Below are 21,445 nucleotides of genomic sequence, written 5' to 3' on the forward strand. Positions count from 1 at the left end.
TTATTTTTCACTCATTTGAGGGTGGAAGGGGGAAAGGAATTGGAACACACCTAAGTTCAGTAGTGTTTTAAAGTAATGTGTTTTGCCTTCCTCCTGCCCATAGTTTTAGTATGATTAATTCTTCTGGCAAACTTTTTACGTATACAGTGTTTCCCATGCTCAAGCATTTTAAATATCACTCTGAACACTCACTAGAACAGCAAAATGCTATTCATTTACTTAGTATGCTTTTTATGCCAACATTAAAAACCCGTATCTACTAATTTCAAGGGGGAATTGGAAAAAATAGCTAGTTACTGTTTGATGCTGTAACTTACAAGTGTGAAATCTGACAAACTGATTTCTTTTTTTAACCTGTTTTTTTTTCAATGTGTAGCTTTTTCTTTTGTTTTGTATTTAAGGCTACTGAAACTTCAGAAACAGGCCTTCAGTCAAAACTGAAACAGCTGGCTCGACAAGCACTGGATAGGTGAGTATAGTCAACATTAGCATAAATATTTGCTATCAAGATTAAATGCACCCTATGAATTGGATTATCTAATCTAGTCTGTCTGTTTTGTGCTGGAAAGAGCATGGATTCTGGCTAGAAGCAGCTTGTGTAGTGTTCTTCTGGTAGCTAGCTGCCACTTGCTATACAGCTGAAAAAGTAACTGTTGTGTCAATCCTCTGGGGACCTTGGGACATGCCAAATTAGGGAGGGACTGCGTATTTTTTTTTAGTGCCAATGCACCACTTCAGTCCTCAGAGATATAGATCATAGTAGTCTATTATAATTTTTGGCTTCTATAAAGATGCCAAATTCAGGCAAGCACTGAGTCAGGGTGTCAGCATCTTTTCTTCATAATGAAGACATCTTGGAAACTGGAAAATGCTTAGGTTAAAGGTGGCAATGTAACTGTAAGGGTAGGTCTACTGGGTTGTGTTTCYAAAACCAGTTACACGAATACAAGTTCAGTATAACTCCTTTTAAATTAGCTATATAATGGAGTTTAGAATACTAGCTTCTGTGCTGTTTCAGCTGATTTTGAGCACATTTCAGTCTGTGTTCAAGAACAATATATTGATTCGTATACATGTGACTATCCATTATCTTAATGCAGCAACAAAAATAGACGGTCTTCAAGCAGTTGAACTGCAAGTCATACGCTGGATTGTGAGAATGGCAGTGGGGCTTTACTGGCATGGTAGCTGCTAGACAAATTAAAACCTGGAGCTCTGAGAGGAAGCAGCACAGTAGGAGGTGCTGAAGCCAATACTGGTGGATTATCACTCTGTTCCTGGCTCATAGCAGAGTGGGAGAGGCAGTTAGGAAATTGTTTTTGTTTCCTGTTTGTGAATCATTTTAAAAGGTGTTTTCTCTCTCTGGATTTCAGTGGTCTTACTCTGATGTTCCAGATAATGAATACTTGCATATATTCTCTTATTAGCATAATTTTAAAGGTGACAAAAATCTAATGAGTTCTGCCAAAAGTAGCTTATAAGTGAATTACAAATGCTGTATTTTTATTGACTCTGTAACAGGAACATAAAGAGGTACTGGCATTCAGAATTTTCTGAACATTTGTCTTCATATTGTTCATGAATTGATTTTCTTCGGATAAGCAGTATTGGGCAAAGTGGGCGTTTGTCCATCCAATTTAACATATGTAGGAGCACGAACTAGCAAATAAATAATTGAATTATTACCATACGTTTAATGTTGTAAACAGAATGTGTTTTTTGTTTTAGAGCAGAGGCACTGAAGGAATCTATGTCAAAGTCATCTCAGAAGGAGAAGTCAACTGTAGTTAAACCAAATCAGCCAGTCAGAACATTCTTTCCATTGGGACCTGATTTTTCTTTAAATGATAAACCACAGACAATCAGAGCAGTACAAGCCAGTGAATCTCAAGGTCAGAGATACACTGCAGAGGAGATTGAAGTACTCAGGTAAGATGAGGACAGCTTTTCTCAAGTGTTACCGTTTGCGTAAGTCTAATACGATAGATTGAAGCAGCATAAGTATGAGGTGTATAAATAGAGGGTTGCAAAGCTATCTCTTACAAACACCATTGCTGCTATTTTCTACACATTAATAAATTCTAGTATTCTCTTTGATGATGTAATTAGTGTCTTTTATTCACATAGTGCGCTTTCTAGAGTTTAAACACCACTTTTTTGTATTTGGCTGCCATATTATTTTTAGTAGCCTTGTTTTTTTTACATTACACATATCCTACCTAACTGAGTTCACAACAGATCCAATTCTGTGAGGTGCAAAGATGTTTTTAGAGAAGTAACAACTACTACTTCACTGGAAATTGAGGAAGCTTTAATATTTTACAGGATTGTGCCTTCTGTTGGAATGATTTCCATTTGCATTGATTCTTATTAGAGGTGGGATAAGTCACAAATAATAAAGAATCTGTAAAACTTTTAGCCTAAATTGTGAACTTGGAAGTCTTTATCAAATGTATCTTAAATATATTGTCCAACAACTGTTTTGACCTTCCTCCTTCTCTTCCTCCTATATATGCAACAAATAAAATTGTGATGGAGGTGGTGCTCAACAGTATGATTTGATGTAAAATAGTCTGCTCATTGACTTTAAGAGACTTAGGTGGATGAAGGATATATTCCTAAAGATAGAAATGTGTGTGCATTTGAAAAGTTGCAGAGCAGTAAAAATTTTCTTAATCAAAAATTCACTTTTTTTCTCTTACAATGTTTGTGCAGTGTATGTTTCTGTTTTTGTTGGGGAGGGAGGGGGTGTTTTTGTTTTTTAAGTTGTGCCAGAGAACTTCAAGTTGTTTTGCGTCTTTAATCATCATTTGTTTTGAAAAATATTTCACATACCTTTTTCAGCTAACTCCTTGGTTATAATTGAAACTTTAATTACATTCACATTTAAGTATGATTCAGCTTTTAAAAAAAGTGTTCTGTGCATTTTAATCTAAGACATACTAATAAATGTGTGCAATATTTTCATTTGTTATTGTTGTTTGACAGTGTTTCGAAATATTCCCATAATTAGATTAAATGTCATTAATTGTTAATTGCTCCCAATTTACACACTCAGAGTCTTTTAAAAGAGAGGTGAAAGATGACTTGGGAAATTCTATTTAGATAAATGAATACATTTTTAAATGCGAGTTCTAGACTTACAAAAAGGTGTGTGGCTGATAATCATTTTTCTGCAGAGTCATGGTGATTTGTCCACAAGTATGCACTTGCAGGATGAGTAACCAAGCCATCAAGTACTGCGCATTTCAAGACCAAATAAATACAGTGCTTGTTTCCTTTTCAAGAGGTAGAGTGCTTTTTGTCTTCAGAAGCACCATGTCTTTGCAGTTTTTAAACATTACATTTTGTTGTTATCTCCTGGGGCTTAGTCTTTGAAAGATGATATATAGGTTTGTAACTATATTTTTCTCTTGTGACTTGCAGAAAGACTTCAAAAATTAATGGTATTGAATATGTCCCTTTCATGAGTGTTGATTTGAGGGAACGTTTTGCCTTCCCTATGCCGTTTTCGTAAGTGCTATTCAATTACTAAACTTACACTTGTTTTTATTTCTAAAACTTTTCCATATCCCATACGGTTATGCTTTCTCTTTTAGAACTTCAAATTGTTTAAGTAGGATTTTAATCATAATTCAGGTCAGGATATTTAAATACTACCACTTACTTTTTCCAAGCTGATCTTAGGACTGTTTAGTGTGACCTGATCCTGCTCTTTAGGACTTTTGCTGTTGTGGCCTATAAGGGGAACATTAGTTTTGGCTTTTTGGGGTACTGGACTGGGCTGGCAGTTTTGGGTCCATTTCCTGACTCTGCTGCCTCCTGATCAGTTTAGCTCCCTCTGCCTCGGTTATCCCATCTGTAAAATGAAAATGATAGTTGTTTCTTCTGCGAAGGATTATTCAGAGGAAGAGTGCTACGTGACTGCTAGGCTTTATGCATGAGCAGTGATATAGGTTCAGATCACACAGACATAGTAGAAAAATACACCTCTTTTTTTCTTCAGTTTTCTACTAAAGGCTTGGCAATCAGACAAATTCAATATTTTCAGGACCAAGGAAGCTTTTTATTATTAATTCATTGTTTGGAAGTAAATGGGAAAAATTGGGTTTCTGCTTGTGTAGTCTTATATGAAGGAAGCTTGCAGGTTTTATTTCATGTTTTTACTAGCTTTTGCTTTTTTTCCCCCAAATCATCAACTTTACAGCACTGTTCTTTATATATACAGCTATAAAACACCTGCAAAGCTATGTAACTGTTTTGCATATGTTTCTACTATGTATCAGTTATATAAGATGTACCATGAGAAGTTTTTTCTGAACTGCTGTGGATTTATTGCTGCTTCTCCTTTTTTAAATCTAGTGATAAATGTGGCAAGTTACCATTATCCCCCAAACAGAAAGCAATATTTGCCAAGTGGGTGCGACCAGATGATCTAACAAATAACCCTACGATGATTTATACTGTATCAAGTTTCAGCATAAAGCAGGTAAGTTGTTCCTAAAGAGAAGCGTGTGCTGTTTGAGTTTGTTGCAGAGAATATGGGACCCTCTAAAGGTGAAAAGGAATACTTGTTCAAAAAGGAACCCCCAAGTGTGAGAGAGCTTTTCTTGACCCTCTTAAGAATAAATAAATAAAATCAGTAAACAATACCTCCCTAGATTCCATGTATTTTATAGTCATGACAACAGACATGTTAACAGTAGAAATGAAAATCAAAATATGAATTCCAGCAAAAATCCCTTTTTTTCAAAAGCAGTGGTAAAGTTAGCATCAAAAATGGCAAGGCATACCCTGTGGTAAATTCTTTACTTAATTTATTGCATGCAGAAAGTGCTGGGCAAGATTTTTAACTTTTTAGTTGACAGGAAGTGGAGTGGCCCATTAAAAACAGTGGAAACATCTTGTTTAATGCTAAGTTGCATAATGGACCAAGTTATTCTGAAATCAGCAACAGATTCTGCCATTTGCATCTGGCTTATGTTACACAATGTGTTTGGGAAGGTGGGGTTAAGTGTATGTGGATGATGAGGTGAGGTATCTGCACTTGTTTCTGCTTGTCTTTAGTAAATCTTTTAATTCTGCCTTGCTCTGTTAGGCCCTAGTGTTGAGCAAGCATACTTTTCCTGCCTCTTTAGTAGTAACTTTGCTTCTCTTGGGTCAAATTCCTTCCCTTTTGAAGGGAACTACTAAATGACAACTTTGCTTCCCTTCTCACACAACGCATTTGTCTTTCAGTATCTAAATATTAGTAAATGTCCTCGCCATTTTCTTTTATTTGCAGACAATAGTGTCAGATTGTTCTTTTGTGGCATCACTAGCTATCAGTGCAGCATATGAAAGAAGATACAGCAAAAAATTGATTACAAGGTAAATAGCTGTCCTTTCTAAGATTTTGTCAGTCTTAATACTGCCACATTTTTGAAGTATATTTTATGAGGGTGATGTTTAAACTGATATCTGTTAAACTTACTCATGGTCACACACAGTATTTCTAATCAAGTCAAAGTGAAAATATTGGGATTAGTATTTTCAGCTTTCATTAATTTTAGCTGAGATTCTACAGCTATATCGTTGGACAGGTCAGTAAAAATAACTGAGCATTTGTTTTCCTCTTCCCCTGTCTGAGATTCATGTGGCTTTAGCACATGAAAGTGAAGACAACTTTATGTAGATGTGTAATGCAGACTTGGAGTCTAACTGTAGATATGCTTTTAGGGAGAATAAATATTTTGGAGGGTTTTGTTTACTTTTTTGCTTTCTTAATAGAAATTTTACTTACAGCATTTTATAGACCTGTTTTCCTACATTGCTATGCCAGCTGCGGTGCAACAGATGATCCATCATGTATCTTGTTGTACAATTAATGTTAACAACACTATCACAGTTCCACTTAACTAGAGTCCTGGGATAAGTTTAGCATGGGTTTGACAGACTGCAAGGAGCCCATTGCAAGACCAGTGTGCAAATGTTTCTGGAATTTTTGTTTTAACCCATACTATTGAGAGGTGGATGTGGGTATGGGTCTTTTGGGGTTTTATTGTTTTGGTTTTTTTGGGGGGTAGCGGGGGGAGCGATGACTTCTGTACTGTCTCCTTCTTGGTCTTATCTTTGACTTATCATTCATACAAATACTATTAAACTATATTTTTATAGCTGTAGTGCAAATACAGTAAGATACAGGTGCTTGCCTTGCTTCTGCTGGAGGAAGAGTTAGGTTAATTGTGTTCTTCCTGTTACTCTATTATGTAGAGAAATGCAGCAAAAGTAAGGTCTGAAAAATAAAATTTAGTTAAACATCGTTGACATTTTTACTAAATTTGAGTATCTCTTTTTTTGTGAAGTTATAAATTCCAGAAACCATGTTAATCCAACTCTTAATATCAGTCTTTGTGTATGTACATAGAGCCAAGTCATTTATGTCATAACTTTCTCTTCTTTTATTTGTTTGTTTTTTTTTCCCCAACAGTATAATTTACCCTCAGAATAAGAAAGGTGAACCAGAGTATAATCCATGTGGAAAATACATGGTGAAACTTCATATCAACGGTGTTCCTAGAAAGGTAAATGGTCTTGGGGAAACTAAGACTGTTTAAGCTATATATTTTAATGTTTCACTCTGCTTCACTACGAAGCTATGCTTATCCAGCAAAAACTTTGAATCTTTTTTTTGTTAGAAAATGGTTCTTAATTGTTACACCTTTTGGGTTTCATTCTGGTTGTGAAGTATGTAACAGACTGTGGGTATCTTTTCTGCAGAAGACATTCACTGGAATAACTTTACTCGCTCATGTTAAACTCGTAACATTTCCTTACAGTGCTTAAAGGAATTATGAAACTAATACAGGAGAAAATAAAAGGGGGGGGGGGGAAGAGGGGATAACTCTTTACCACTGTATAAACTTGTGGTGCGTCTTCATTTGGGGTGCAAATAATTCCCTTTTTACCCCATTTCAGAAAGGAGGAACTAGAACTATAGAACTAGAAAAAGTCCAGAGAGGGACATTCAGGAAGAGCATAGATATGGAATGACCACAAAGGAACGACTAAATTGACCAAATGTTTTTAATAAGGAGAGGAGATGTCTGAAGGGGTATGATAGAGCTTCATAAACTCAAGAACAGCTTTACTTTCTTCTCAGTATAACAAATAGGGGCATAAATAATGTATTTCTTCACATGATACTTCACTGAACTCATTGTTGCAGATGACGAAGGCTTATGAGATTTCAAAAACTGAGTGGCTGTATTCATGGGGAAAAAAGCCATCAAAGGCTATTAAATGCTAAGATATGATCTCTGGCTCAGGAAGTCCTTGAGTTGAAAAATTCTGCAATCTGAAAGAGTATATGCTTGCCCTGCTCTTAATACTCTTTCTGAAATATCTACTATTGGTTGCTGTCCAAGACAGGTTATTAAGCTGAACATCCATTTGTTCTTGTGTGAATAGGATTATCCATCCTTCCATATGTAGCACTTGAACAGAAAATGTGCTTTCTTAGTAGTGTGTATTGGTGACAGACAAATGTCAATGTGAAACTGAAACACCTGTTCTGCGAAATGATTTTGGACCATTGCAAATACTGTAGTAACAATCCATAATAATGTTGAGCATATTCTGCCTGATTTAAAGAAGAAATGTTAATACTTTCACAATCGCTGCTTTGATTTTTTTTTTTCCTTTCCAGAGAGAAGAAATTTAAATCTGGAACTAGAGATTATGAAAGTGATGTGACATATAGTTCATTTCCCTTTAGATAAATAACCGTTTATTTTTCTGCCGGCTACAGAGCACAGTCTGTGCTCTGTTTCCTAATTAGGTGAGGGATATTGTTAGGCTTTTCTCTACTTTTTTTAATGCTGGTAATTACACTGAACTTTTCTGTGACTACCTCTTTCAATAGATGCTAAAGCTGTTTACAAGAAATTATTGTCATTATCCCCATTTTACGTAAGGGAAATTGAGACAGCTGATCACAGCTCACCCAGTGACCAGTGAAAGAGCTGGCAATAGAATTTACCTTGTTCCCTAGGCCAAACTACTGCAGGATTGAGAGAGGTATTCACATCTGAGAAAAAACGGTCAGGTCTGGTTATGTCTCAGATGTTGTATATTAATGAAATATTGGTTTTATTATCTTTTTGAAATATTTTTAAAATACATTATTAGCTTTATGATGATTTTCATGTGTTTTATTTTGCACAGGTTATCATAGATGACCAGTTACCTGTTGATCATAATGGAGAACTTCTCTGCTCTTATTCTAACAATAAAAATGAGTTATGGGTATCATTAATAGAAAAGGCTTACATGAAGGTAATGGGAGGATATGATTTTCCTGGATCAAATTCTGTAAGTACTGGATTATTTCTAGCGGACACAAAAAATTCCTTTTAAATAATTTCAGATCAAAAAACTTTATTTCTAGTGAAGTCTAAGTAAATTGCTTGCGGAGATGAGTATTGATTTTTTGGGTTTTTTTGTTTGTTTGTTTTTTTACAAATGTGTTTGTATGTGCTTAGCTGTGCTTGATCAGATAAATTCCATCAAAATAGAGTAATAGGCAATTCTTGCTCATTAGGAGGGAGGCAACTAGGAAAGGAACAGACTAATCTGTTAGTCCTTCCATGTATATAGTGGGAACAGGTATGTGGGTCTGTGAAAGTTACTATTTATCAGATTGTTCCACTCATTTATATACATATGAAATATGTTCATATAACATGGATACTAAAGAAAAAATCATAATGGTGCAGCTAGGCTGACATGCAAAATATTCTTGTAAAAGGCCTAGTTTACTGAAATGAGTAGCCTGTATAATTTTCATTCATTRCTTAGGAAGTATTTCTGATTTTTTCATTCTAACTTTTTTAAAATTGTAACAGTATATTTTTGATTTCCTGATGCTCCTTGCGTTCTAGATGGTGTCTTGATAATCACATTCACTGAAGGTATTCTAGGTAATCACCTTCTGAAATATGATTATCAAGGCAAATATGGCCTTGTATAAGAGGTAATCATAGCATATATTTTCATGTATGTTTATCTCAGTGTTGGGCTACTTTTTTTTGGAGAAGAGAGAAGCTGGTGAGACGAGATAGCTTGGTGTACTCTCTGTCCTCCTCTAACTTGCTATCCAGAAAACAGTTTGATTTGTGCCACTTAATTCTCACCACCACCCCATCCGCCCCCTCTGCTTTTGACTATTATGGCTTCCTTGTATAAGCAAAGAATTACTTACTGGCTATATTGTATTTGTAATTCCCAAAGTTCCCACCTACTGGTAATGGTTACTGACACTTCAAGCATATATAGTCTCTGCTTTTGCTTTGAAGAGTACAGAAGAAAAGAAGGGGGAGGAAGTAACATTTCCTGAAGATGAAATGGGGAGATTAAAGCCAGAATAAAGAACCCATATCCTGAACCTTAGAAGTAAAACTTAATTATTTAAAAATGCATATATAATAGCAAGGTTTCAAGTAGTGCTTCTGAGAATATACTTTAAAAGTCCATGAATCAAAGAAATAAATAGAACACATCATAGAATTGAGCATGGTTAATCATTTTCTTATTTTTCTTATGCATGCATAGCTCTGAAATTCCGGTACGTTAGTTTGCTTCGTCAGTTCACTTTCAAGCATATGCTTGATTTCTTTGAAGGCACTTTTATAATTTATTTACAGGCATCATATGCTTATAGATGGGTTATATGTTATGATTTCATTGAATGCTTGCATTTCAGAATATCGATCTCCATGCACTGACTGGTTGGATACCTGAAAGGATTGCTATGCACTCTGACAATCAAGCTTTCAATAAAGATAATACTTTCAGAATGCTTTATCAGAGGTAGAAGTTTGTTCTTTCCTACATAATCAAAAAGCTTGCTGTGCAGTAGCTGAGTTACCAATATAGAAGCAGTACAATCACCATAGATCCCTTGCTAGCATTGTGGTACTACCACAGATTCTGCTTTATAGCTGCTCCGTAGACTTTCTGGAAGAAAAAAATGGAGGTATTGGTGACTTTGATAGAATCAAAGATTGAAAGGTTTGAGGAATTTTGTTTGAGATACAACTTTTATTCCTTGCCTTTGAAGAAGAAAAAAACAGCCCATTTCTTCAGTTACCAGTTCATGAAGAAAATGGAATGTGAAGTCAGAGAAGAGCAGGTTGGAAGCAGTGTACAAGTTAAATACGGTAAAAAGCAGGAGGAGATGTAGGCAGAGCATTTCCCAGAGCTTTCGCATTGAACTGCTGACATGGAAGCAGATAGGGTATGGTATTTCTAATCGTATCACAAGGTCTCGGTAACTATGCCCTGTTAGTAAATCGCCTGGAGAAGCGCAGTACAGAAAGTCTCAAAACTGCAGTACTGATTTTCAGATCTACCAGAACAATCCTACTTATGGTAAAAGATACAAGTGTAACTTACAGATTTCAGCTAGCATGTGCTTTGATTCCTTTCAGAACTAGGTCTGGTTTGTGCAACCAGTTTCTCATTTCAAGGACATCGAAGGGGGTATTCTATTGATTGAAGCCACCTACATTCAGGATGAAAGAGCATGACTGTATATTTCTGCAGTGCTGTCTTCAGTAGGTTAGGAATTCTCAGTTGTTTGTTACAGACTTTTCAGACATTCTGTCATCGTAGTTAGTGATTGCACTTAGGATGGGATCTAGTCATAACAGCATCACTGTTATGTTAGTCTGTGCTAGACTGAAAATGGGTCAGTTCACAGTCCAGTGACTCTGCTAGCTGTCTAGCGTCCCTGAGTATGGATTTTTATTTATTTATTTATTATTATAATGTTTTAAGCCATTGGAACTATCAATTGAGACCCTGTAGGCCTCTGTTGAGGGACATGAAACCTTTGTGTAAACCTCTACAAGAGTATAGAAGCACGTACTTTTCATTCTTCGGGTTTTGGCAAACTCCCTCCAAATCATTGGGGGTAGTGGAATTATTAATTTTCTTACATAATGTGATCGGCTAAATGTTGATGAAACCACACTTGTGATCAGTGAAGATCTGTAAAGCATATCTTTAATAGGTGACAGATTGAATTTCAGGTTTGACAAACACTGCTTTTATTGTATAATGAAAGACAAACACTGCTGTTACCGTATAATGAAAAATAATCATTTTTCACTTAAAGCCTACACTTCAATACTGAACGGAAATAATTCCACTTTCTCAAGCTTTCTCAGGAGTGATTTCTGCTTACAAAAAAAATCATATTCCAGTCTTTATAAAGCAGAATCTCCATAATGGGAAATGTAAAAACACACCAGTAGAGTGTCTGGTAAATGTTAGTTTACAAGTGCTAAAATCCTAATTAAGCTATTTTTTTGCCTCTTTGAACAGATTTCACAAAGGAGATGTCCTTATTACAACAGCAACAGGGGTGATGTCTGAAGAGGAAGGAGAAAAATGGGGTTTAGTTCCAACCCATGCATATGCAGTCTTGGATATAAGAGAATATAAGGTATCAAGTAAAACAAAAGATGTTTTCAAATGCCTATTTGAAATCTGTGTGCTATGGGTATCTACTGATATAGATATAAAAAATACATTTTTTTTCCTCTTCTCTCTCTAATGACTCATATGGTTTACTGTATCTGGGCTTCATTGGGAAATTCCGGAAAGCTTAGTAATGCTGTGTTTTCTTAAGCTATTGGTCCATATGTCACATTCATATAAATACAAAATTATCCTGACGAGTTCAGCAGTTTTATTTTGCATTTATTTAGGGCCTTCGATTCCTTCAGTTGAAAAACCCTTGGAGCCATTTACGTTGGAAGGGACGATACAGCGAAAATGACACAAGAAATTGGACCCCAGATCTACAAAAATACTTAAACTTTGATCCCAGAACAGCTCAGAAAATAGACAATGGTAATAAGGCTTAAAAATCACTGTGTATTCAGATAATATAGATTTCTGTTGTTTATCTCTTCAGGAAAGTGGAAAAAAAATTCTAAGCAGGAGGAGGGGAGGATGAGGGTAAAACAAATACTAGAAACTAAATAGTCCAAAACTTCAGGAARCATGTCATATTTTAAACTGTCATTTCAGGTTTGACTGGGTTTAACTAATCTGGATGATTTAATATATTTCAAATTCAGTGGCCAGAAATTACCTCTTAGCTTACGCATTGCTATCTTAGTATCTTGGGGAGGGTTCAGTGCAGAGATAACCTGCTGAGAATATACTTTGTAATGCTGCTTTTTAATATGTGAATAGACTTTTCTACATTTTTTTTTTTTGCTGCATGGGTTTGTTAGTGGCAGGTCAGACTGCTAACAGTTTCCAGGTTCTGCAGAAGCTGCATTTTAGATTTGAGATGTTGGTTCTTTTTCTGGTATCCTAGTTGCTGTTTGTTTATCTTTGTCAAGAGAGTCCTTTTGTTTGGTGCCACTTACTTTGACAATAGTAAGTCCAATGCAAATATGTAAGGAAAACTTTTATTTAAATGCAAAAATAGCAGCCTTAGCTTTGTGATAGTAAAGAGAGATTAGCTCATTGTTTAGTTGGTGGTTCATTTAGTAAGGAATTACATGTTTGTAAAATCTAGTCATAAATTTATAAAAAAAATTACCTTAACAATTTTAAGGCAGTTAATTTTTCTGATTGGATTTACATTGTACGGGTCTTGTTGCCTAAATGCAGCTGCATTTTCTTAGTGCTACAAGATGGGCAACTGCCTGTATCAGAGACTTGTGTTATGATGCGGTTAACTTTTGAGAGTTTATTTCAGCAGGAGCCAGTAATTTTGCAGGCGTTGTTGTTGGCTGGAAGTGTGATTAGGTGGGCTATAGAGAATTAAAACAAATAGATGAGAATGCTGTAAAGACAAAGTAGATCCCATGTGCCAAATCAAGTCACATGAGTGCTGGATGAAGTACCTTGAAATGTATGCAAATATGCTTGCATGTTGATTAGAGATTTGGTTGTGTTGGACAGCTGTGGTCCCTATTTGATGGACCTTCAGTTGAATAGCAGACTCAAGCAGGTTGTTGAATTGAGGAAAGCTATTTAACTATGTCTGAATTTTTTTCAGAAACCTAGGAGAGGGGAAGGCAGCTCAGAATCAGTTAATAATGTCTTTTTGGACAAAACAGATTCTCTCATGCCTTCCACTCAGTACTTGAGAATGCAAAATACCCAAACAGCTTCAGAAATTCTCTGGCCTTTGAGCCATACTAAATGATACTAACTAAATACTAAAAAAAAGATACTAACTAAAAAAGATGCTAACTAAATGGTTTCTCTTGGTTTAACTTGTTTATTTTGGGGTTAAGCTTAAATTTAGAAGTGTAGACAATGCAGACACTACTACTAAATTTTACAGAAATGTGGATTTATATAAGCTGTATAGTTTGCCTGGAAAGAAGCTTTTGAAAAATGAATAAAGTGAAGGTGTCTGGTAAGCAAACAATAATAGCAGTTCCTTTGTAGGAATTTTCTGGATTGCTTGGGAAGACCTGTGCCAGTATTACGATGTTATTTATTTGAGCTGGAACCCAAGTCTTTTTAAAGAATCTACGTGTATTCACAGGTTGGTCCAATAGAAAAGACTTTTGTGTTGAGACATCACTAAATGTTTTGATGTGGTGTGTTTCCTTCCTTCCGCTCTTCCTAGTTACTGCTGAAGAGGTTGGGCTTAACTATGCTCCCTTGAACCTGACTTGACACTTTTAAATTCTCAGTCCTAACTTTGCTTTTGACTACTGCTGTAAAGCTGTTGAAACTCCTGCGACCTCTGTGATAATGCTGTGGACCTAAGGTTGTGTAGCCAAATTCTGACATCAGTCCTATGTCTCTTCATCAGAATAGAAATCAGCCTTCTGTACAGTTGATGTTTGTTTAAACAGTCACCAGGCAGTGCTTGAGTGGCACAGCTTTTATCTGGAATTCATTTTCCTGGGCAGTTGCAAGTCATTTGTGCAATGTATGTTGTCTTTGCAAGATGTGGTCAGTGATGTCAGAGTATTTTACTTACATTAACTATGACTGATGAAAAATGGAGTTAGTTAATCTTCCTTGGCTATTGGGTTTTTCAGAACATGACATTTATCTCCTACCTTGTATCCATTGTATTCAGTCTTGTCCCTCATCTTGAGAGTGCCTCTTTCTGAAAGCAAGGGTTTCTCACTTTCTCTGCTCCACTGTACTGTACTCTGCCACTGCTTCCACCTTGTTTCTGTGTATGTTAGCTCATCAAAAGCTCCTTCATCCGTAGTAAAACTGCTGAGTTTCATCTGTAAAGGCTCCTTCCATCTTCATGTTCAAACTAATTCTGAAATAGACTGCCATGATGTAGTAAGATGAAGTAATGTCTGCATGTTATCCTCAAAGCTCATCTGCTTGTCTGTCTCTTATGCCATTAGTGATCATCATACCTCTATGTGGGGAAATGCCTAGCATGGTGGCAATCACATAAACAGTGGTGTAATGATGGCAATAATTTGAAACTTGATTGATAATGCAGCCTTCCACACATGCTGTTCAGCTGAAAAGTGTGGGGAGGGAAGGTCAATGGGGTTTATAAATAGCTTTATCCACTTCTATTCCCAGTGTGCCAACTTTACATTCAAGCATCAACACCTTTTGTTTTTTCACACCATAGTTTCCTTGTCTGGGCAGTTCATGAAGCAGCTGAAAGATTTTGAAATAGATTACCTCAAAAATTTTCAGCACTTCATGTAGGCAGCCTTCCAAACATGAAACAAACTAAATTTTAAATAAAAATCCTCTGAATAAAGAACTGGAGGAAACAATTTGGTTAGATTTTGGAACTAACCATAGCTTATATATGGAGTCCTACAGTTACAAAAGCATAGGGTATTTTCCCTTCATATTAAATTTGGCATGTGCAATCATGACAATAACTGGCTAGCCCCAGGCTCTTTGAGTTGTTCAGCTTTTGCTGTGCTTTGTGTAGCTGCAATCACTGTACCAAACAGTCAGGCTGTTTGTATTTAGCATTTCTGATCATCACACTTGTATGGTAGCAAAGTCATTTATAAAACAGAATTGTAAGATGTTTCTTATACTGCTGTATTATGTAGCCACTGTTGCAGATTACAGGAGAAAATTAGCCTTCAATAACTTTGTTACTGATGTTAAATAGCTCCCTATAATTTATGTTTTGAAATCTAACTCCAAATATAATGTCTTACTCATCTAATAAAGTATCTGTATTACTTCTAGTACTTGGGATGCAAAACAAGGTCCAGTGAAGGATGCCTACAGCCTGGCTAATAATCCTCAGTACAAGCTAGAGGTCCAGTGTCCACAAGGTGGTGCTGCAGTCTGGGTTCTGCTTAGCAGACATATCACTGATAAGGTGCCATGTTCTTTTTCTTATTTTTTTCTGTATTATGAGTTCTATAATATCTTCTGTAAATCTTTCTATATAGCTCTCTATATTATTAGAATATTACTACTACTATTTTCCTGTATTTCTTTTAAATTCAGCAGGTACAAATACCTGATTACAAGTTTGTTGAAATAGACCCAGAGTAAAAATTGACTGAGGTCATTATATTCCACTCATAGTGCATGAATGTGTAGAATGTGGCTCTTGCAGCTTCTACCTGTTCATTATGTTTAAAAATAAATAAATAAATAAAGCTTGTTATGGTACTGAAGTAACTCTCCGTCCAGAGGCCTGAACTCTTTTCAGTGAAATTAGTTGCAATCTAGTTATTTCAGACATTTTTTAAAGAATTAAATTAGGTATCTCAATAAATAAAAATACCAGATCATACCATGTGGCGGTCAAAAGGGGATGATAGAACATGTACTTGATTCTGATCATACATTAGTTACATTCCACAGAAGTGTATAACTCTTCTTAATTCATTTTTTTTATAGGATGACTTTGCACACAATCGGGAATTCATTACAATGGTTGTATACAAGACTGATGGCAAAAAAGTTTACTATCCAGGTTAGTGCATCTTAATTGCCAGGAAGATGATGCTTAGAAATGAATGAAGACTTGTGGGGAAGAAGAGGCATGCGTTGCTTTAAAACGGGAGTCCTCATTCTTAGAGGAACAATCTTCTGAAATGGTCATTTGGCCCTCTTTGACCACCTTGAACAATCTACGCTGAAGCAATAAGCGCAGCTGTACACGGCAGAGATAGAAGGGTTTAACCCTGCTTAGAGATCTGTGTAGCCCTGCTGACACTTATTTTGGCACAGTATTTTCTGCGTTGTTCTGTTTCTTTTGCAGTGGCAATAGTTGATACTTGGAAGTAACATAGTGCTTCTAATTAGCAAATAACAATTATCCCCCACATTTGTGGAATTACTTAAAGGTTTGCAGCTTCCAGTAGATGAAAATAATCAATGTAATCATGCAAGCTCATGAAAGAAATATTTACTTTGAAATGTGTTTAAGTGTTCAACTTCAGGCACGGAATGCTTAAGAAAAATATTGAGATGCCCAACTTTTATTAAAGCGAGGTTGTTGGTCATTACAGGTCAGATTCTACTTGCCTTGAGAAGAGGGTTGGTTTTTGGAGCTTTGTTTTAGCTGCAAAAAAGCTACATAAGTTTTATCTCAAGACAGGTAGCAGGTCTGAGACATAGGTTGCTTTTGTCTTACCTTAGGAAATAGATGTAAGGCCCAGCTTGAATGGACAGTTCAGACTGCAACTTAAACATAGAACTACCAATATCTTATTTGGTTTTTAGATCAAGTTAGAGGTCTCGGTGTGGCAAATATTCCTTGGATTCATCCAGTGAAGATGCATCCTGGGAAAGGCAGGATTTGGCCTATTGCTTTTGCCAATAGGGAGCCTCTTTAGTGCTGTGCTTGAATTTTTAAGGTAGCTCCTTCTACAGCAGTCAGAGACTAGAGGGTACCTTTTAAAGTTATTTTGAACAGAGAGTGGAATTCGAGATATTTCTATGGGAACGGCTGGTGAGGGCTGAGTTGTTCATCTGTTGTCTTGTTCGGTGAACTCTGCAAAAAAATTCCATTAGAATCCAAGCTGTCTTTCTGCAGAAAACATCCTTTGAGACCTGAGTAAATCACTGTCTATTTTTGCAAAGTCTTGCTAAAGCAACTGCTTCTCCTTGCTGCCCAAGACATGCTTCTGATGTTACTAGTACTACAGCAGTGCTTATTTTTACATGTTTGTTTTTATTGAAAACATTCTTAAGTGAGCAAACCAAACAAATTGTACAGCGGAGGGAACTGTTTCATTTGTGGTTGAAAGACAGTCTTTCAGCAAGACTGTTAACAAGAACTGGATGACTCGTGTTTTGTCTTGCTACCCAAACTCTTTTATAAACTTTTAATCCCACCAACTCAAACTTGTTTAAAACCTTTATCCATGGAAATAGATTTGTCAAGCTACAATATTATTTTCACTATCTGTTAAAACGAGATCAGAACAAAGCTGTTTAATCCTTTGGCACTGAGACTGGAATTTCCCATTCCTAAACTTCTCATTGTTTTATATTAATCCTTCTCTTCTTGTGGAGAACATAAAGGGCCTGATCCTGGCTCTACCAAAGTAATTGGCTAGGCTTGTTCCTGCTTCACTGAAATCAAAAGTCTGGAAAGAACCAATTAGAGGCCAAATAACAAATTACATAGTATCATTGTGAAAGCAAATATTTAGGATATTTATAATAAATAGTGCATTTGCACTGGTACTGGGATGCAACTACATCTGAGTCATGATCACAGGGATTTTGACTTTGTGTGTGTGTGTGTGTGTGTGTGTGTGTGTGTGTGTGTGTTAGGGAGAGTGGATGATGATTAAATAAACTAACATGTTTTAAAGTTGTTTTTACCAAGTGGCCAAAGATTTTAGCAGTCTGCATTCTTGAACTGTCTTGCCAGTGGAGAAGGGGTATCTGTAACAGACTCCTTGTCAGGAGAATTTTAAGGAGTGCTCAAAGATTCCTTATCTTTTTCCTTACATTTTATTTAAAGAATCACAGTAGGTCTCCTTAGAATAGAGATATTGGTGGGAGATGGATAAGCTGTTCTTGCAAGACATAGGATTTTAGCTGTATTTTCTAGTGCAGATTTTTTCATCCTTTGATGCGTGAGGTACCTTTCCTGAAAATGATAGTTGCTCTTAAGATTTTTGATCCTTTTTATGAGCAAATCTTTAATGCTCTATTCTTTCTGAAGCACTCAAGTCTGGTTATAGTCTAACCTTARTATCAACAATCTGACTTTTCTGGCAAAATTCACTGATATAAAATGACTAAGGAATTTACTGAGCCAGGGGATTTTTTGATGAGGAAAAGTGTTCATCCTTTTCTTTTTCAGCTGATCCTCCTCCATATATTGATGGTATTCGGATCAACAGTCCCCATTATCTGACCAAGATAAAGCTGACCTCTCCAGGGTCCCATACGTTTACCTTAGTGGTGTCCCAGTATGAGAAACAAAACACTATCCATTACACCATCAGGGTATGTACTGTTGATTTCATAATGCATTTAAACAATTATACTAAAGAGAAAATGACCTTTCCTTGTAAATTTGATGAATAAGTATACTTTTGCATTGCTATTGTTATTTTGGGGAGGAAGGAAGTGATGCAGCAGAAATGCTGATGAAGTGCTTAATAATGTTCTCAATTATAGTTAGGACAACATARTGCCCATGTTTTTAGTAATGAAATTTTAATCTTCCCTACTTTGCAACACAGGTGTGACGTAAAATTGTAAACAACTGATCTGCTGAAAAATAYTTCTATTTCCTGGAATAAAAATTTGGTGTCTGCATACAGGCAAAGCATTGGCTCTCTGTGTATACAATGTTAGCCTATTTTAGATCTCAATTTAGATTTAAAGTTTTCTGATTTCTCTAAGTTACTATCTTTTATACTCAACTCCAAGGGTGAATTTTTTCTCCACCTACTTTGATCAGCCACCACTTCCTTCTCCTCCCCCGATGCCATCTTAGATGTCCTTACCAAAGATGCCATCTGGTAAAGGATGGGTAAGAAGGAAAGAGGTGTTTGGAGACCAAGTTTAGAGTCTCATTTCCTTTGTGGTGATGTTTTGGGCATGTAATGAGCAAGTTTCTAAAAATGATGTGTATGCAATGCTGTTTGGTTTTTTTGTTTGTTGGTTTGTTTTAAGGGGGGAGAGGTTTAACTTTTCATGTTTTCATATGAAAAGGGCAAGATGAATGTGTGACCAGCTTCTTTTTTTTTACAACACAGGTATATTCCTTGTGCAAGTTTACCTTTTCCAAGATCCCTACACCTTACACAGTTTCTAAACGGGTAAAGAAACATTTTCTTTTATGGGTCACTGGATAATAATTCTGTTTTGGCTTTTCCAGATTTGAGATGTACAAGCTTGTTAAATATATTTTTATACTAATGCCTAAAAATGTCAGGTTAGATCATCTTCCAGCAAATGAAGCCTAACAAATTTAATGAATGCTCAATCTGAGCATAATTAGCATAAGGCCCAGCCTAATTCATACCAACATAAAAGTTCTTGGGCTGGCTGACTCTGTTCAGGATGGTGGCTTAACTTTTATTGGCATAAGAATCCTATTTGGTATGTAAACTTCATCTTCACTGCAAAGGGTATTGGTAGAACTGTATCAATGCAGATACACCATAAAGCCTTTGGAGAATAGACTGGCCTTTAGAGTAACAACCTGTGCCATAATACGCAACTACTCTGCAAAGATCAGATTGTGCCACTACAACTGCAGAGTAAAGACCCTGCAAGTATTGCTCATTTTCTCTTGAGACACATGCATGATTTTCTTGGGAAAATTCTTGATATTATGGGGCACCAGTACCAAGACTGTGACAAACACTTAGATTGGCAGTAACATATTATGTTACTGCCATACATTTTGTATAAGACATCTCAATGGACTGTTGTTACTGGGCAAAGCACTCATACCGTCAAATAGTATCATGGCAACATTTCCATGGTTCATTTCATGTAGAAATGCCCCTTGAGAGTACAGCAACAGGGGCAAGGGCAAGAAACTTGCCTGAAATTTAGTCAGAGGCCCAGGCAGTTTTGGGGCCAGCTGCTATTAGTATTTCAGCTATCTACATGAGCTGCAGTTATACCTTCAACTGAAGTGTAAATATAGCCAAGAGCTCACAGGGTAGTGCAGCTTGCTTCCAAACTTGTCATCTTTGAGGGTTTTGAACACTGAGTAAAGAAATTAATTCCCTGAAAAAATTTCTGCTCACTGCTGGTCTGCTATGGGAGGTGGCGGGGGAAGTAATGTATGAGGAGTGTATCTCGGCTAGAATTTTGTGTGAATGACTGGCATGTTATACAAGTCTAACCTTTCATTTTAATGACTAGCAGGAAGAACTTGCAAACAGATGGCCTGTTTTACAAAGTCTGAGCAGCATTCTTTCTCTTGTATTTATTTGTCCTGTTGGAACCTGTCCTTATGGATATCTTTGTTGTGCCTGGAATGCTGGTTCTTAGCGTGCGTACAGGTGACTGAACAGTGCTGGAAGAAGTGTTTGCAAAAGCAAGGGTTACAACACCAGTATTGTGCTCCCTGCACTGCTGTTGTTTCTCATTCATCACAACAGAACACTCTTTGAACAAAAAAAACTGCGTAGTCCAGTAGGCATGGAATAGATGGTAATATAGGTCCTTTCTTGCATGTAATTTCTCATGGTCAGAAACATATAAATGTACTGAATGCATCTATATTTCTCACTTTAAAAAAGGATCTAAGGCCTTGATCTAGGTAGGTGTAAGACTGTAGTGAAACTTTCTGAATACTTAAACATTCTGACCTCACACTTAAAAATTGGGAGGGATTACTAAAGTGAGAGGAGCCTAATCTTGTTTTGTCTGTGCATATAAGCAATATAAATCTTCTTCAGTGTATAAAATGCTTTCTGTACTTTTCTTTTAGGTTAATGGGCAATGGAAAGGTCACAGCGCTGGAGGATGTGGAAATTTCAGAGACAGCTACAAAAACAATCCCATTTATCAGTTTCAGCTGGACAAGAGTGGGCCGTTACTAATTGAACTGCGAGGACCAAGGTTTGTAGAGAATAAGCATGCATCAACACAGGGTATTACGTGCTAAGGATAAATTTTGTTAGTATCCTCCAAGGAGATGGTAGGAAGCTCCTTGAAAATCCTCAAGTGCCATTTACTCTGCCATTGGTAGACCAGAAGGAAGAATTGGATGTCAGAGCCCTATGGAGTATCTTTTATTTTGAAAGTTTCTCCCCTGAATTGCAAGGAATATTCATAGTTCAAGGACACACAGCTGTTACTATCATAGAGCATATCTGTATTAACCACTACATCCCAGCTATAAAAAGGGCTCAGGAAGATTGAGTTTTGGAGGGGAAACTTAGAAAGCAGAATATAAAATAGATATAACTTAAGCTTAAGGCTTACAGTTCTCAAAGTCCCATTCATGTGATTTTGCACACAAAACAGT

At 36.4% G+C, this 21,445-nt stretch overlaps 1 protein-coding gene across 10 annotated transcripts in view; it reads left to right on the forward strand.

The window, feature by feature from the left end:
- Positions 1-21,445, forward strand: part of CAPN7 (calpain 7) — a 35,104-nt gene that overhangs the window by 8,594 nt on the left and 5,065 nt on the right. For 5 of the 10 annotated variants that reach the window (XM_026067982.1, XM_026067985.1, XM_026067979.1 and 2 more), the window contains 16 exons: positions 377-469; positions 1,729-1,929; positions 3,427-3,513; positions 4,363-4,489; positions 5,285-5,370; positions 6,470-6,563; positions 8,206-8,352; positions 9,743-9,849; positions 11,368-11,488; positions 11,754-11,898; positions 13,462-13,561; positions 15,217-15,352; positions 15,883-15,958; positions 18,308-18,453; positions 19,212-19,274; positions 20,906-21,036. In XM_026067982.1, coding sequence (XP_025923767.1) covers positions 377-469; positions 1,729-1,929; positions 3,427-3,513; positions 4,363-4,489; positions 5,285-5,370; positions 6,470-6,563; positions 8,206-8,352; positions 9,743-9,849; positions 11,368-11,488; positions 11,754-11,898; positions 13,462-13,561; positions 15,217-15,352; positions 15,883-15,958; positions 18,308-18,453; positions 19,212-19,274; positions 20,906-21,036 — 1,860 coding nt within the window. The remainder of the gene's footprint in view (positions 1-376; positions 470-1,728; positions 1,930-3,426; positions 3,514-4,362; positions 4,490-5,284; positions 5,371-6,469; positions 6,564-8,205; positions 8,353-9,742; positions 9,850-11,367; positions 11,489-11,753; positions 11,899-13,461; positions 13,562-15,216; positions 15,353-15,882; positions 15,959-18,307; positions 18,454-19,211; positions 19,275-20,905; positions 21,037-21,445) is intronic. The other 5 variants (XM_026067984.1, XM_026067983.1, XM_026067986.1 and 2 more) reach the window with 2 other exon arrangements.

Source organism: Apteryx rowi, unplaced genomic scaffold (assembly GCF_003343035.1).
Source record: "Apteryx rowi isolate R43461 unplaced genomic scaffold, aptRow1 scaffold_266, whole genome shotgun sequence".
Taxonomy (NCBI): domain Eukaryota; kingdom Metazoa; phylum Chordata; class Aves; order Apterygiformes; family Apterygidae; genus Apteryx; species Apteryx rowi.